The 15459-nt window shown below is 42.8% G+C and overlaps 1 protein-coding gene across 4 annotated transcripts in view; it reads right to left on the bottom strand.

Annotated features, from left to right (window-relative positions):
• Positions 1–1532: 1532 nt before the first annotated feature.
• The window catches only part of camsap1b (calmodulin regulated spectrin-associated protein 1b), a 34833-nt gene continuing 20906 nt past the window's right edge, over positions 1533–15459 (bottom strand). For 2 of the 4 annotated variants that reach the window (XM_030060155.1, XM_030060153.1), the window contains 13 exons: positions 14295–14436; positions 13673–13812; positions 13219–13315; positions 12558–12681; positions 11409–11494; positions 11212–11296; positions 6745–9061; positions 6403–6539; positions 6086–6303; positions 5190–5292; positions 4974–5086; positions 4453–4571; positions 1533–3905 (listed from right to left, as the gene is read on the bottom strand). In XM_030060155.1, coding sequence (XP_029916015.1) covers positions 3609–3905; positions 4453–4571; positions 4974–5086; positions 5190–5292; positions 6086–6303; positions 6403–6539; positions 6745–9061; positions 11212–11296; positions 11409–11494; positions 12558–12681; positions 13219–13315; positions 13673–13812; positions 14295–14436 — 3978 coding nt within the window. In that variant the 3' untranslated portion in view covers positions 1533–3608. Of the gene's footprint in view, positions 3906–4452; positions 4572–4973; positions 5087–5189; positions 5293–6085; positions 6304–6402; positions 6540–6744; positions 9062–11211; positions 11297–11408; positions 11495–12524; positions 12682–13218; positions 13316–13672; positions 13813–14294; positions 14437–15459 lie in introns of all 4 variants that reach the window. The other 2 variants (XM_030060152.1, XM_030060154.1) reach the window with 1 other exon arrangement.

Genomic DNA, 15459 nt, shown 5'->3' with positions numbered 1-15459 from the left:
CCAACTGTTATAAGAAAAGAAGTACTGCTGATGAGCTACTGTAAAATTTTTGCATGCCTGATGACTGCTTGGGCTCAATTCCCAAAAAACATTTTGAGATAGTTTGGTGACAGGAATAGTCTGGTGCTTAGCTGAGACACAAGCCTTTTAACACTAATTTACTCCTGCTGTAAACAATTAAAGAGGAAATTATCTGCAGTACTGCAGGGTAGATGAAGAATAAAAGCCTAAAGTGAATTTTCACAATGACTACCACTCAACTTTAAGTTACTTAAATGAAAATTTCACCAGTAAGTTTGTGAAAACCAATGCAGAATATCTTTGTATTGCAACCACTAGTTGCAGATTTGACTATCTGTCAAACTGACAAAATAAAAATGTGTAAATCCATACTAAATAAATTTGTTTTAGTTAGAGTTAAGAGATCTTTAAGATTGAATGATTCACAAGAGCTGTTAACAGGGGAAACACTGGACACACTGGCCTTAATTAAAATTAATTTCCAAAAAAACTTCATCAACTATTCAACGTATCAGCAGAATTGATACCAGGTTTTACAAACGTTATGCAGTCAGGGTAAGGGCCTGCATCACATCAGATCACATTTACTGACCAATATCTAATATTTAAACAAAGGTGAATACCAGAAAAATGTATCTAACCCAAATTTGCATTAACATCTTTGGAAGTCTACCTATAAGTTAGTATAACACATTTAATATTTTAATCAAATCAAAAACACTCACTGGATGGGATCATCTCACAGATCAAAGTTTTTTCATCTTTTATACAAGGAGGACTCCCCAGACCCAAAGACACACCTCCCAGCAACAAAGCGAGACCGGGGAGAACTGCAGACAGAACGGCCAGACAAGATTTTAATATTTCATCAACTGATATGACAAATATGATGATGTAGTAACAAATATTCACACTTACCGTTCATTGTGTGACTCAGAGCTGCTACAATCTGATGAATATAGATGTATTACCAAATATTATAACTGCGCCGTCTTCCCACTGTCCAGAGTGTCGGCCTCATGACCATCTGAACCACCAGCTGTGAAAAACACACGGTTGCCATGACAGGTGAGCGTTCCTGTCTGCAGCAGTTTGCCATGGTTATGAACGCTGGTGTTAAGGCATGAAGCGTCGCTGTTTCGGTTGGCTGGTAGAGTGCGAGGCAGATAGCACCACGGGAAACCTCAAGATGCTTTGTCTATGTAAACTCAGATTACTTTAATAGAGGCCCGAGACCTAGGCAACGGTTTGCAGTGATACATGTCACGGTCAACTGTGAATTTTTGAAAAGAGGTATCCAAAGATTTGACATTACACTCATCGATGCAAAGAAAAAGAAAAAAAAACAGTCCGGTGAAAAGATGCAGGAGTTTCTCGTGAAAACATGCTACTTGTATGAGGTTGGTGAGTTGTCGTGTAAAGGTTACTGAAAACGGGTGCACTGTCAAACCAACACAAAAAGAAAAACGGTGAGTCCCACGAACAGACAAATGAAGCCATGAGAAAAATAATTAAAAATGAAAATGTGTTTTTATTTACTTGAAAATTCATTGTTTCAGTGCTTCCTTTTTAACATAAATAGATGGTATGGGATCAAAGATAAAAATCAACAAGGATGAAAAGTACACTAGTGTAACAAAAATGGTGACCAATGCCTGTACAATATTTTAGTAAACATAAAACACACTTGCATACAATAAAGAATCTATCCCAAACAAACAAACAAACAGAAAAAAAATCAAATCAAATCAAAATGCAGCAAATGATAAATCAAGTACTCTATGTTTTTGGACACAGCAGTAGTATCAATGGAGGCCCTTCAGTTTTACTGGTCAGTATTAAATCTTAGTGTTTGGTTTAGTTCCACACAGGTTGCCTTTTAGGAGTGCACAACAGCAGTTTTTAAAAACAATACCATGTTCATTAGTTCACACCTAGTTTTGAATGCCTATTCAAAAGGTGAATTTCACCATAGCTCCCCTGCAAACAGCAAATAAAGTGCACGTGCAACACTTCTGGTTGTTCTTGAGGCCAACAAATGGTTTCTAAAAAGCACTTGGATTTTGAACAACAGAGCGAGACAGACAGACGGAGAGAGAGAGAGAGAGAGACGATGTGGCAGTGTTTGGTAACACACCGGAGGAATGTTCTTTAATGTCGGTACATAACTGAACCACAGTCCCGCCCGCCCCACCCAAACAAACAGTAACCCAATGTGGATATATCAAATACTGTCATTCAGACCGGTTACAGTGCAGCACACACACTCCTCAACGCAAGAGTTATGTGGCTCACAGGGTTAAGATGGGACAGGCTGACAAAAAACACTGGGGGGGGGGACGGTGGGGAGGGAGGGGGAGAGGTGTTGGGAGTACATTGCATGAAAGAAGCCTTCGACACGTGTTCATGAGTGCACCTTTGTACAGGACAATTCAAGAGTGCCCAGTGGAGAGAGAAAACACAACTAAGCTCTAAACATCAGAGAATTCCTGTTATGATGAAAACACATAACATCAGCTCAAACTCTATACCACATTGCTTTAATTAAAAAAAAGGGAAAAAAAAGAAAAAGAAAACATAAAAGCATCATTTCTGTACCAAAGCCTATCATTCACCCTCTTTTGACACCCTCGCTAAAAGGATGGTTCAACAAATAAAAGCAGAGTATTTAAAATGACCATCATTAGACTTTTTTTGTTTTGTTTTTTTGTTTTTTTGCTATACACATATCCAGTGCCACACGATCAGCGTCTAGTTTAAAAAGCGGCTGAATAAATAGACGATAGTACCACGATGCGTGAAAGGCCAACGGATGTCTGAGGGAGACAGGAGGAGCTCCCAGTGACAAAAGAAGACAGTTCAGAGCAGCAGGTTTGGAGATTCCCTGGTGAGGCAAAATTGGCAATGCCAGACTGATTCAACAGATTAGACAGTCCACACTGAAGAGATTGTTGTTGTTGGGACAGCAGAACAGTCCTATAGTCCGATAGTCCTAAAGGGTTGTACACAGGTCCCTCGCTTCAGATGACTTTAAAGAAGAATAGAAATCCCCGATTTCCCCTCCTTTTGTAGTGGAACGTAGCCACCCTTTTATCCAAAAGAGAGGCATTTAAGGACCGTAGAAGGGGAAGGATTTTAGTGCTGCAGCTGAGCTCTAGACCATGACAGTGCCAAACCAATAAATACTTCATGTAAAAACGAAAGTCCACCACATATGAGAGATAGAGAAAAATGCCACATGCTTGAGTCGTGGTCGTTGTAGAAAAACAGAGCTGGACCGACGGAACCTGAACAGATCACACTGAGATCACAGGGAGAGGATTTCGTAGTAAACTGAGCTAGCATTCCCATTCGCAAGCACCAGTCCCCTAAGACCACCTATGACACGCGCCTACATTTTCTTTCCTTGTCGCTGTCTTGGTTCCACCTACACATGACCACATGTCCGTAAGTGTGGCCTCTCCTGAGTAGGTTTCCAGATCGAGCATGACGGTTAGCTTGGCTGTGGGCATCAATGCAGTCTATCCAGGAAACGAGCAAGATGGGGTTAGATGATTTCGGTGATGAGGGGTTCAAAATCTGGCCTGCTATTTTCCGTTCTTCTTTGGCACAGTACTTCTCTTTGCCTGCCACAGGTGGTTGTGGATGGTCAGGGCGTCTACGCTAACTGACACGGTCTTGGCAGGGATGACGGTGAATTGCTTGCGGTCTGAGCTGTACTTGTACAGCTTGTCAATCATCTTCTTGCTGATGCTCTTGGGTCCTGTGCCTGTCAGCTTGTGGATCTCCTCAGTGTCCGGAAAGTATGAGTAGAGCGCCCGGAACTGGCAGCCGCCGTCCCGGAACAGGATCATCAGGTGGTTGGATTCACACTTCTCAAGCTCCTAGAGGAGGAAAAAGGTGAGACAACACAAGAGAATCAGTCATTAATAAGGCATTACCCTCAGACGCATTAGCCTAGAGTTTAGGGAACAAGGCTTATTGCTGGAAGCCTGCTGATTCAAATCCTGGAATGCCACATACATGTGGGTGGGGGCAAAGTGAATAAAACCTGCTCCCTTTTCGCAACCATTACCATGAAGATGCCCTTTAGTAAATGATCTAACCCCAGTTGTTCCAGTGCAGCTGTTCAGCAGCCTTCAATAGAGGATGGGCTCCTATATGTCAATGTGTGTAACTGAGCGTGCAGCGTCCAGCGAATAGGCGCTGAAGAGAGAGTGTGCATGCTCAATTAACCTTATTAGAGATTAAAAAGACTGAACACCAAGAAAATGAATGCCACAAAAGATCCCTGGAGGACTGTTGAGAACATCCTGCTACAGATTTAATTCATACTTAATTTTGACTGCACTGTGTGCCATTTAAAACTAAGAAACCAAAGTACTCTAAAAACACAAGAAACCAAGTATAACGTTCAGACAAAGAACTGACCTCTAGGATCTGGTTTTTCTGCGGCTCGTTGACCTTGCCAGCCAGGCAGCAGTGGGAGATGGCATTGTGGATGATTGGCTTGTTGGACTTGGCGCTTGGTTCCTTAAATAGCTTGGGGCCTTAAGGAGAGAGAACATTTTCAGTCATCCTAAATTGTTGAGTAAAATATAATCAGAGAGGAACACTGACAGCAGTCAAAATGCTGGCAAATCTAGCGGTGGCTCTTAGGTTTGCCTACATTGCCAGGCACTTTGGCATATAAGCAGCCATTGTTTGAAAAATCATTTGTATTCTGATTACTTTGTCAAAGTTGCGTTCTCTGACCTGTAAACAATATATTCTAGGGTAATGATGAAAACTGGCTTGTCTAGGCCTGCACCATGCTCTGTCTGTAACTGATAAATTGTTGGTGACCAAGGAAAACAACCTCTGGTCCTTGTCATCATGTGTCTAGATTTCCTAGTATACCTGAGAATGTTAACCAAAAAATAAAAAAATAAATAAATAGAATAAAATCTGACCAGTATATTCAGCCATGGAAGTGATGGAAGATGCAGTGGAACCGTTGTCCCAGTCTCTCTCTGCAGTTCGACTGGCATTACGACTGCCTGGAAAGGACTCCACTGAGTCACAGCTGAAAACACAATAACAGTCAGCATGACTTAGCAGAAGCAACAAGGACATGTACACATACAACTGTACAAGCAATCTACCCCAACAGACTGTGAGTTATTTACCGTTGGGAGCCAGCTCCTCCAGAATTGACGCTGTCAGCCTCGTTGGTGGCGGCGGAGGCCAGGGACAGACTGGAGCCTGACTGGGCATTGCTCAGGTTGTCAGCTACATAAAGTGGAAAAGATTAATCAATCAACTATATCAAACTGTTCTGTTCCTCAGTTCTGAATCACAGTCAGAGCTACAGTAAAATACATTCTAGATACCTGTGTCCGCAATATGCTAATTTAAAATCACTACCCATGTTAGTTATAAAATCGATGATTAGGAGGTGAATTTTACATTACTTAGGAGAGGCTTTTTTACTCTATTCAGTAATGTGCTTCACAGCAGAACATGGTATTTCTAAAAAATCTCTGGTAAGCAAGCACTGTCCCTCCTGGCTCAATATTCAAAGAGTAAACCAGTTTTGTGCATGTTGAGCCAGCTAGATTTGGGAGACAGAGTTCTGGCTCTGTCATTTTTGCCAATTGGCAGGCAAATCAGGCTTTCTGAAAAGTCCTTATATTACCTTAAGGATCACAGGAAATTATGAAACACTGCTCAGGCGCAAAACACTAGATTGAATTGTATTGGAGGGAGCGACTGTAATGATGTTTTACCTTTGAACCCATAGGTTCACTCAACCTTCCTAACGCCAGGGAAAGAAAGAAAAAGACAAATAACTAGTACAGTGAGGATGACTACTGAAATGGATAAAGGCTCCATCTACTAATTTCATGACTTGAGTCATTTTCAAAACTCTCTGGAAATGTTCAATAATGTGTAATTATCTCCTCCAATGACAGCCTCAATCAAAATGAGATGCTTTGAGAAACTGAGTTTTGATCTCAATCTTCAAGCTGAATGTCAGACAAACAATAAGACTGAAACTGACGTGACTGATGTGTAAGCTTACGGGTGGAAGAAGAGCACTTGGAGAAATTGTCACTGGAGGACTCCTCTCTGAACACGGACTTGGGTCTCTGTTTTTGCTTAGGCTTGGGCGTCTTGGGCTTCACTAGACCTTGCTCTTCAAACATCTCCTGCTGCTTCCTCCGCAGGTACTCCTGCTTGATCAGCTCCCGCCGTGTTTTCTCTTCCTCTTTCCGCAAGCGATCCTCCTCAGCTTTACGCCTGATAGCGAAAAACAAACACTTACATGTCAACAATTCTGTATGGTGGAGAAAATTAGGAAAGCCTTTATCTGAATCAGGATTTTAAGAGTGAAATTACCTGGCTTCGTCTCGTTTGAGCTCTGACTCTGCTTCCAGCTGTTGTTTACGGAGCCGAGCCTCTTCAGCTTTCTTTTGCTGCTTCAGTAGGAATGCCGCTCTCTTCTTTGCCAATTCATCCTCAGCCTTTTGCTCATCCTAGAAAATTAGAAAAAATAGAGGTTCGAATACCTTTTTACATGTATTTTTCTCATCAGTTATTTACTAATTAGTAAAAGGGAATTACTCAATATGGGACCTTGTATCTACCAAATCACACATTTCATACAATCATACCTACCAACCTACCAAAGCCTATCTTCACTACATCATTCTATTTGCATTGTTCATCCAAAAGTGTTACCTTGAAGAAGAAGCCCATGACGGACTTCTGTTCTCCATCGCCTCCTTCCGTGGTGCTGTCTGGGCCACCATCCTCTTCTTCTGGGGCCTTCAGGTCTGACAGATCCACTTCAATCAGGTGGGATTTGCTGCGCTGTACCTCCTCTGATGGCACATTTTCTTTCCCTGAACCATCTGAGGAATTGAGCTCAGGCTCTCTCATGGTACTGGACAGGCACTCATCAAAGGACACTTCTGCGCCAGTCACAGCTGCCAGGTCCACTCGGGTTGGTAGGCGCATGTTAGCCTCATCGTGAAGGCGGAAGGTGGCACTCCGAATGTGGCTGGAACCTGGCTTGTCGATTGTCTCTCCTGCTGTGGGATTTCTGGGACTGGGGGTGTCAGGCTGCTCGGCCCTGGGGGACCTGCCCCCAGTTAACTGTCTTGGGTGGGGTTGTGTCTCTGTCCCACTCTGGGTTGGTGTGACAGCCTTGGAGCCCTGCCGGCTCTGCTCCTTGGCTACTTTTAGCTCTGACGGTTTGGATCTGGAGCCTCGGGCTGAGCTTAGCTTGGGAGGTTTCCTGGTTGGGGCACTGCCTGTGGCGGAAAGAGGCTCCACAAAATGAATGGCTGCCCTGGCCTTAGACTCATTGGGCTTATCACTGGCAAGGGGAGGAGGTGGAGTTGGACCTGGGGGGGACTGTACATTCTGTTTCATCAACATTTCTTGCTGAAGCGACAACTGCATCATCTGTTGCTGGATGCTACCGATAGCTTCATTTAACAACTCAATAGAGCGGTTGCACTCATTAAGGTCAAGCTCTTCATCTAGATAGAAGCTTCCACTGTTGCCCTTCTTGTCTGTGTCTAAGGCACCTGGTGGGGTGGCCAAATCTGCCTCTTTGTCCCCCCTCAGGGCATCAACACACAAGTCATCTTTAGATGTTGTTCCTTTATCCCCATTGAGCTCTTCTTTGGAGTAGTCTGCCTTCAGCGGGTTGGGCAGTGTGTCACTCTTGCCACCACCCTTCTTGACAATGTGCAGGAAGGCAGCCTTGCCCAGTTTCTGCCTCTGCCTAGCCGACAACACTTCCATCTTCTTCTTCTGATGCTCGATGGCCCGCCGCTTCTCTTCCAGCTGCATGTGGAGCTGGACAAGCTCTGACGCTAGCACATTAGCACCACCACTACCGTCACCTGTACGACCACCCCCTCCCAGGGGAGAGGAAGGGCTCTGATCTCGTTTGAGCCTCCAGGATGAGGACAGAGGCCCACTGCTCTCTGAGCCATCTGGGGTGGTCCTTTGGGAACTGGAGGCACTGGAGCGTAGGTCATGGTTGCTGCCAAAACGCTGCTGGTGTGCTTTGCGCTCAGCAAAGGAGGTCATGCGAACACTGCCACTTGCCATGCTACTTGCCTGGGAATGGGTGCTCAGGCAGGGGCTAGAGCGTCCGCTACCGCTGTTAACTTCTCTGTCTTTGTCCTCATGCTCTTTCACATTCATGTCTTCCTGGAGTTTGGCTGATTCTTCTTCCTCATCTTCCTCATCAAAGGCTTTCCTGGGACAGGTGGGGTCCTTAGTGGTTAGGGCTTCATCCAATTCTTCTTCCTCCTCATCCACCTCCTCCAGCTCAGGCTCCAGACCCTGCCCAGGCTTTGGCTCCTCAGAGTCTGAGTGCAGGTAAAAACCCCCAGCTGGCTCTCTGGACGAAGGGTCCACGCTGCTGGTTATGATGGGTCTGAATGCTGCCTGGCCCTGGGGAGGCTCACTTGCCATGACAAATTCCTCACTGGAAATGGTTAATGTCCGGTTTAAGCTAGAAGGGGCTTTCCTACGAACAGCTGCTGTAGGACCATCTCCTCGGCGTAGAGAGCCCCTCCCTGAGGAGCGGGGTCCCTCTCCACTCTCCTCCTCCTTATTTAGGCATACAGACTTCTCTTTGGCCGGTTTGAGCACGGCAGGCATCAGTGGTTCTAAGTAAAAGCTATCCGGTGCAGGTTTGGATTCGGTGGAAAGTTTGGGTCCACCTGTGGCAGCTGCTTGCATACCATCAAACTGCTTAGGGATGGCAGCAGCATCAGTCCTGGTGACTGCCAAAGTTTCCTCCTCATCCTCCAAGTTGACATTGCCTAGTAGGCCGTGGCCATTGATTTTGCGTGTGGCAGCCTGTGGAGGTTGAAGGGCTGAAGTCTGGTGTTTGGGTGTTACATTTACTACGTTGGAGGCCAGACTGTCCTTGCTTATGGAGCGGGCCAGACTCACACTGTCACCAGAAGCTATGTCAGCATCACTGTCTGTGGCTGAGTGGAACACGTAGGGATTCAGTGTAGATACTGGTCTGCAAAGAAAGAGCATGGAGAAAGTCTCATCAGTAATGTAAGCATAATTCAGACTGGGTTCCAGGACTGAGCAGCAGTGTGTATTCTCCTGTCAGTCATCATCATGTATAGCATCAATTCCCAATGTGCATATCCATGTCAGGGAACACAGACAAATAAAAAACATAGACAGTATGTGATGATGTGAAAGATATCGGAGCTTTAAAAATGGGATCAAGAAGGGTCATTGTTACAATTCACATGCACATTATATTTTACTCTATTTGTGTAAAATAAAAGCAAAGCTAAAGAAACTCCATTATCCTCAATTACTTTGCATTGCTTTTGGAAAGAAAAAAAAAAAAAAAAAAAAAAAAAAAAAGATATGCATAACAGCTTACCTGCAGGATAATGTAGCATAATGACACTAATCAAGGCTGTGCTTGCTGACAGAGCAACATTTTACAGTATCCTGACATTACGGCTTTAAGACAAGCTTAAACTGTAAAAATTAACTTTACTCAGACAATGTGATGTGTTGGCTAAAAATGCTGCAATGTCACTTGTGTCCACCAGATGTCGCAGGTAAACCATGTGCTCATGTCACTTCAAATAAATTCAAACAGACTCCATGTAACTCAAGTTCAAGCTCATGTAGTGCTCAGCTCACTACATGAGCGGCCTCCACCAGGACATTCCCAGTGCTCCACTCAGCATATGAGTGCTCCTACATTTTCATCAGTGAAACTCCATGTAAATTCAAATTAACTCAAATAATGGAGTTTTTGATTTTTTTAGCACTTAAAAAGTCATGACAAGGTGTTTATATGTCAAGGCAGCTAACTGCTTATCAAGAGCAGCAGAAACAGTGGGAGATGTGCACTGACTAAACATTTTAAACAACAAAATATCAAGGTAATTTGAATCTGCAAAGACATGAGCAGAGAACTGCCATTGGCAGTGAATTCAGTGTGCAGCCAATCCTTAACATGCATGTGTTTAATAACCCAACCCAAAAGGTTTCCTTCACAACTCCATTTCAAAATTCCAGACGCTCTTAAGTCACTAATAAATGGATTTCATGATTACAATGTGTTCAATAATAATCGTGCCAACTATGGCAGCAACACCTACATAATACATTTTTGTACTTCCGTTCAACTTCAGTTTTGTTCTACACCTAGGCCTACTTTCAGTCATGTTGCTTTCACCACTGCAAAGTGCTCACTCGGAAGAAAATTCAGGTCAGTCAGTAGCCTTCACCTCTACATCCGCCCCAACCTGGCTATTGTGACGGCGTTGTGGCTGGTCATCACAATTTCATCATAATTTGCCCACTAGGTCAGCATCTATTTCAAACCTGTCAGGTCAGGAAGGGATCCCCTCTCTCCATGGTCAAGATTTCTTTCATTTTTCCCTATTTAAACTGTGGGTGTTAAGGGGACATTTTAAACTTGCGGGCCTATAAAGCCCCAAGATCTTGGATTAACAGTATGTTAGCAAAACAAAAGAATTCATATTATTGTATCACCTTCAAAGCAAATGTTTTCAAAACTGCATGGCCCATGAAAATAATCTGCAAATTTTGAGTGTTCTTGGATTAACTCTATGTTAATAACATAAAATAATTTATATTGTAACATCTTCACAACAAGGTTTTATACATTCCCCACATTCTAATAGTCATATTCAGAAAGAGCAGTAGATGGCAATGAACAAGGCATTACACTCACTTAAGCAAAGCAAAGTTCTGTGATTTTCTCAATACAGCCCCCCAGCTTTGAACACAGAGAGCACTGGCATCTCTAAACAGGCATGGTTTGGCATGGAAAAGCACACTGAGCTCTAGATCCTCCTTTTCATCAGCCAACAGAATGAAACATGACAACTACCACATTACATATAGACTAGCTACATCAGTGCTGTCTTCAGTGTTGCTTTTCTTAGGTACTTCCTAGTTTCAATTTGAGCAGCATGACAGATGGAAAAAGAAACCGCAATCATTCATATGGGTCTGGAACAACACAATGTAACCATGGGGTGACAATTCCACCCAGTGCAGAAAAGAAGTCTGACTGCCACTAATAAGAGTCTTACAAACACTAAACATGTTAGCACATGCATTTCTTTTATAAAAATGTATTTTATAAATTAAGCATGAAATTTATACCTCTGCCTCTTTTCAGGCCAAGCCACGACAGAACCTCTTGGTTGTCCATCCATCTGAGTCAGGGAGTTGGAGCGATTTCTTAGACCTAACCAGTAACACAAACCAGCGCAAAATCAGGAATCACACAATTAAAAAACTATAAACTACACTAACAAATAGTCAAAACTGAATGTGCATGACTCAACTGTTGTCCTTACCTGCACCATCCTCTCCTTGCTGCTTTTGTTGCCTCTGTCTCAGGGGCAGGAGTGGGTGGGAAGGGCTGAAGGATGGACCCCCTTTACTGAAAACCATAAAGGACAGAAATCAGGTGTTTTGAAATCGCACATCAGTGAAATTCCACTGTATGAAAAGATTTCCGGTTCCAGAAGTATTATTAGCAGTAGTCGTTTTTTATCATCATCGTATTAGGGCTGGGCGATATGGACCAATTCAAACATCATAATATCTTTGACCAAATACTTTCTTATCAATACTGTGACAATATTGAATGGATGTCTACTGGTGCTTTCTTAAGATATTTACACAAAGCAGGTGGAGGCAAATAACAGAACAGCTAAAGCAGTCTAATAAATTCAGAAAACTGCATCTTTTTGTGGTAATGGTACTTGTAAAACCAAGAAAAAAACAACACTTATGTGATACTACAGTATCACAAAATCCAAAATTCCAAACGATATCTCATCTGATATCATGGCATTGATTTAATATTGATATATTACCTAGCAGGTATGCAATTAGGATTGTCATCAAAGACACTATTAGGTGTACAATTCAACTTGCATTCTTGAATGAAACTGACCAAATCAAATTTTAAGCGCAAGACCAACAGCCCGTTTCTTACCAACACTTTTGCTCAACACATCAACTCAAATTATATCATTATCTCAACAAAGAAACAGCAACAACCTGATAATTCAACAGACAAGCGAGCTGGATGAAAACCTTCAACCAACTCTTGTTTGCCATTGTTCACTACTTGTAAAAGCAAAAAGTTTCTAATCTAATCTTTCACCCTTGAACACAGGTAATGGACATAGGCAAACAGGCAAGCCAGAGTTGGTCTAAATTTGTGCATTTCATTAATTAATATAGTGAGGGAAAAGACAAAGGGTTTGAAGTGGAGGACACATGAGAATGACAGAAAACAAATCAAACTTTGACAAAGAGATTTGCTGCATTGAGAACAAATTCAGAACAAATTTCTGAAGCCCAAGATTGCTGCATATCTACCCGTCCTTGGAGGAGGGCTAACTGGGAGAGAAACAGGAGCATGGCGTGATGAATGAGAAGGAAAGTGAGAGGAGACTTACAGGGGGTCAGAGTCTTCAGGGTGCAGGAAGTACCTGTTACAAACTTCAGGGCTGCTTTGGGTCTCAGCCATGCCAGGGCTGACCAGGAAGCTGCGCTTGGTGGCGTTGGAGATGGGCACTGATGGGCGGGTACTCTTAGGCTGAGCCATGGCTCGAGCTGGAGGAGGAAGGAGGAGGTGTTAATGAAGAAGTGACTGAGAAGTAACTGCATTTTAGATGTAATTACAAGATGCAGAGCATGCACATCCAAATTGTACATGCAAGCCACAAATACTCTAAATCTTACAGGGTCTTATACCTAAAATAACACTTAAAAATCAGTCATGAAAAAAAAAATCCCAGTTAATTTAATACATAATAAATGAGATGCCACTTCTTGCATTTCTCTGTAGCTACAGTGTGAGGTAGTTAGTTACTTCAGGGACTGTTACAGATGGCAACAGACAAAAATAGTAATGCTTATCATCCATTATATTTCTCCTGTGTGAAAACTTTATGATCCCATTTTTCATGTTTTGCTTTAACTGAATGGTGACTCACTCCTGCAAATGCTTAGTACATTTCATGAGAGTTAAAACCAAGGATGTTGTTTCATGAAACTTGTTCAATGTTAGCTTAGCTTTTAATTTTTTAGCAATGTGATTTTTTTTTTATCTGACAGTATTAGTTATGACAATTATACAATAATGCCTACCATCTTTAAACTCTTGAAGATCTCTGGGCTGGACAAACTCTGGCTTGACGGTCTCAAACCACCAGAAGAGCTCAGCGATGAACACCATCACGTTGTGCTGTGGAGGGAGCACAGGCAACATTTTAGAAACACTTGTATACAGTTTCCATTATCATAAAACTTAAGAAGATAACAAAAATGTCACCAAGGATGACTATTGTCAGTTAAACTATGCTATAGCACCAGGTAGATGTTAACTCACGCTTCACACTAGAACTAACACTTGGTTAAGCAGATACAGCAAAGAGAGCCGAACAACAGCCACTGATCTAACAGTTTATTGTTAGACCACCACAATATTAGGTCGCTCATTTTAAAAATCATCTGATTCAAAGCATTTTGCATCAGTTCAGGTCAAAGAGCAGTTCATTGTATTTACTTCTTTTGGCAGCGAACGAATGGTCAGTAAATCTACCTTGAGCACGAGAGGTGAGTAGAGCATGTCCTCTGTGGTCAGGTAGAAACTCTTATTCAGATACTCGCTGGCAAACTCTTTGAGCAGCTGGATGTTGTACAGGCTGTCAGCAATGGATGTCACTTCCTTCAGGCAGATATCTGATCAGAGAGACATAGGGAGGGTCAGCTTGGCACAAACTCCATGACCCCGCAGGCTATAAATGTCACAGAGGACTGAGATAGCAAGCCATGCACAAACTACCAGGATAGAATCACAAATGGATATTACATTCATCCCGTCTTGTGCTGTTCACAGAAAAATAATTTGAAGGTAAATGATTATGGTTTGGAGGTTAGTAGGAAAAAGGCACTTGGATTGCATGAGATGGGTGTGACTGTTCAAAAATGTTATGATTTTATTTATTTAAATTCTTGTTCATACTAAGTGTTTCAGCATGAACTCACCATTGGTGATACACAATGTTGGTGCAGTGCCTGTTTCCAAGGGGCACTGCACTAGTTTATAATTAAATAGGTGAATATTGTGTCATTGAAAATTATGTATGTTGAAAAAGTTCTTTTTCATTTCATTCTGACATAAAAAGAGTGACTGAGTCAGCGCATATGCAAGTACAGGGTACCTTCTAGCTTCATAAGGTCGGGGCAGTAGTAGTGGACTACAGTGAGCAGTGCAGCGCCGTCGCACACATCCCTCATCAGGTCCTCCAGCAGCGGGAAGAAGGGTAGCTGTCGGCCCGAGGCATGCTCCCGGCGATACCGCACCTAAACACCAGGGGGAGAGGGGGAGGCTCAGGAAAGCCACAGCAAAAAATCACCAATACCAAGGGACTAATACCTGGAGTGACACATTGTAAAACATCCTGGATGCAATGACAAGTGTCAAAAATATAGACTGATATGTAATGAGACACGTCTGACTTAGTCAAATTATCCATGGATGTTTCTGTGTTCAGCGTTCTCACCTCCTCATTTACACATAAGTCCAAGGTTCTCCCCAGGAGCCTGAGACAAAGTGGTGTTTGAGGGCCATATTGAAATCAAATAATAACACTCCTCTTTAAACTGATCCATTGTGGATTGCAGATTTTATCAGGCAACAGCATCACCACCATGGTTACACAATTTAGGGAGAACCCTGGAGACCCAGTTAATTGGGTGGAGATGGAAGTGAGAATATTAAAGCAGTGACATGAAGAACATAGAATGGACAGTCAGAGCCAGCCTCAGGCCTGCTGTGTCACCGGCCAGTGGAGCCGCCCAGTCAAACCAGGCAACGAGGACAAGCTGACTGGGAAAAACACTGGGGAATCACTGGCCCACTTCTGGGAACCGAGTGTTACATTAGTGATGGAACACATACTACATACAGCTGGTAGGGATGGGCACCGTCAGTCTTTTCTCACAGGTTACACAATTCACTTAATCAGGTTGGTTTATCTAATAAGACTCATGTGATACACACACAATATACAGGCTGTTGTGTGTATACTTGTTTGCCTGTGTTGCAGTTAAAGACCCCATGAAATGGCAATCTTACTCCCTTAATTTTCTGACTTTATTCTTGTAATAGGATGGTGGGGCAAGTTTTATTTTGAATGGATGAAGGTGCCAGGTCACAATTTTTCTGCATGAAATTTTCATTTACACCGACTGGTGCAGCATGAGGACACTATTTAAGATACAATGTTTTCCAGAAGTACAAGTAATGGGAGTTCATTTCATGGGGACTTAAAAAAAAAGGAGAGGGGGGCATACACGCCTAAACTCAAACTTGAACTAGCCCAC

Source organism: Myripristis murdjan, chromosome 9 (genome assembly GCF_902150065.1).
Source record: "Myripristis murdjan chromosome 9, fMyrMur1.1, whole genome shotgun sequence".
Taxonomy (NCBI): Eukaryota; Metazoa; Chordata; class Actinopteri; order Holocentriformes; family Holocentridae; genus Myripristis; species Myripristis murdjan.
The sequence above is the reverse complement of the archived record's forward strand: the minus strand, read 5'-3'. Positions and strand labels throughout refer to the sequence as shown.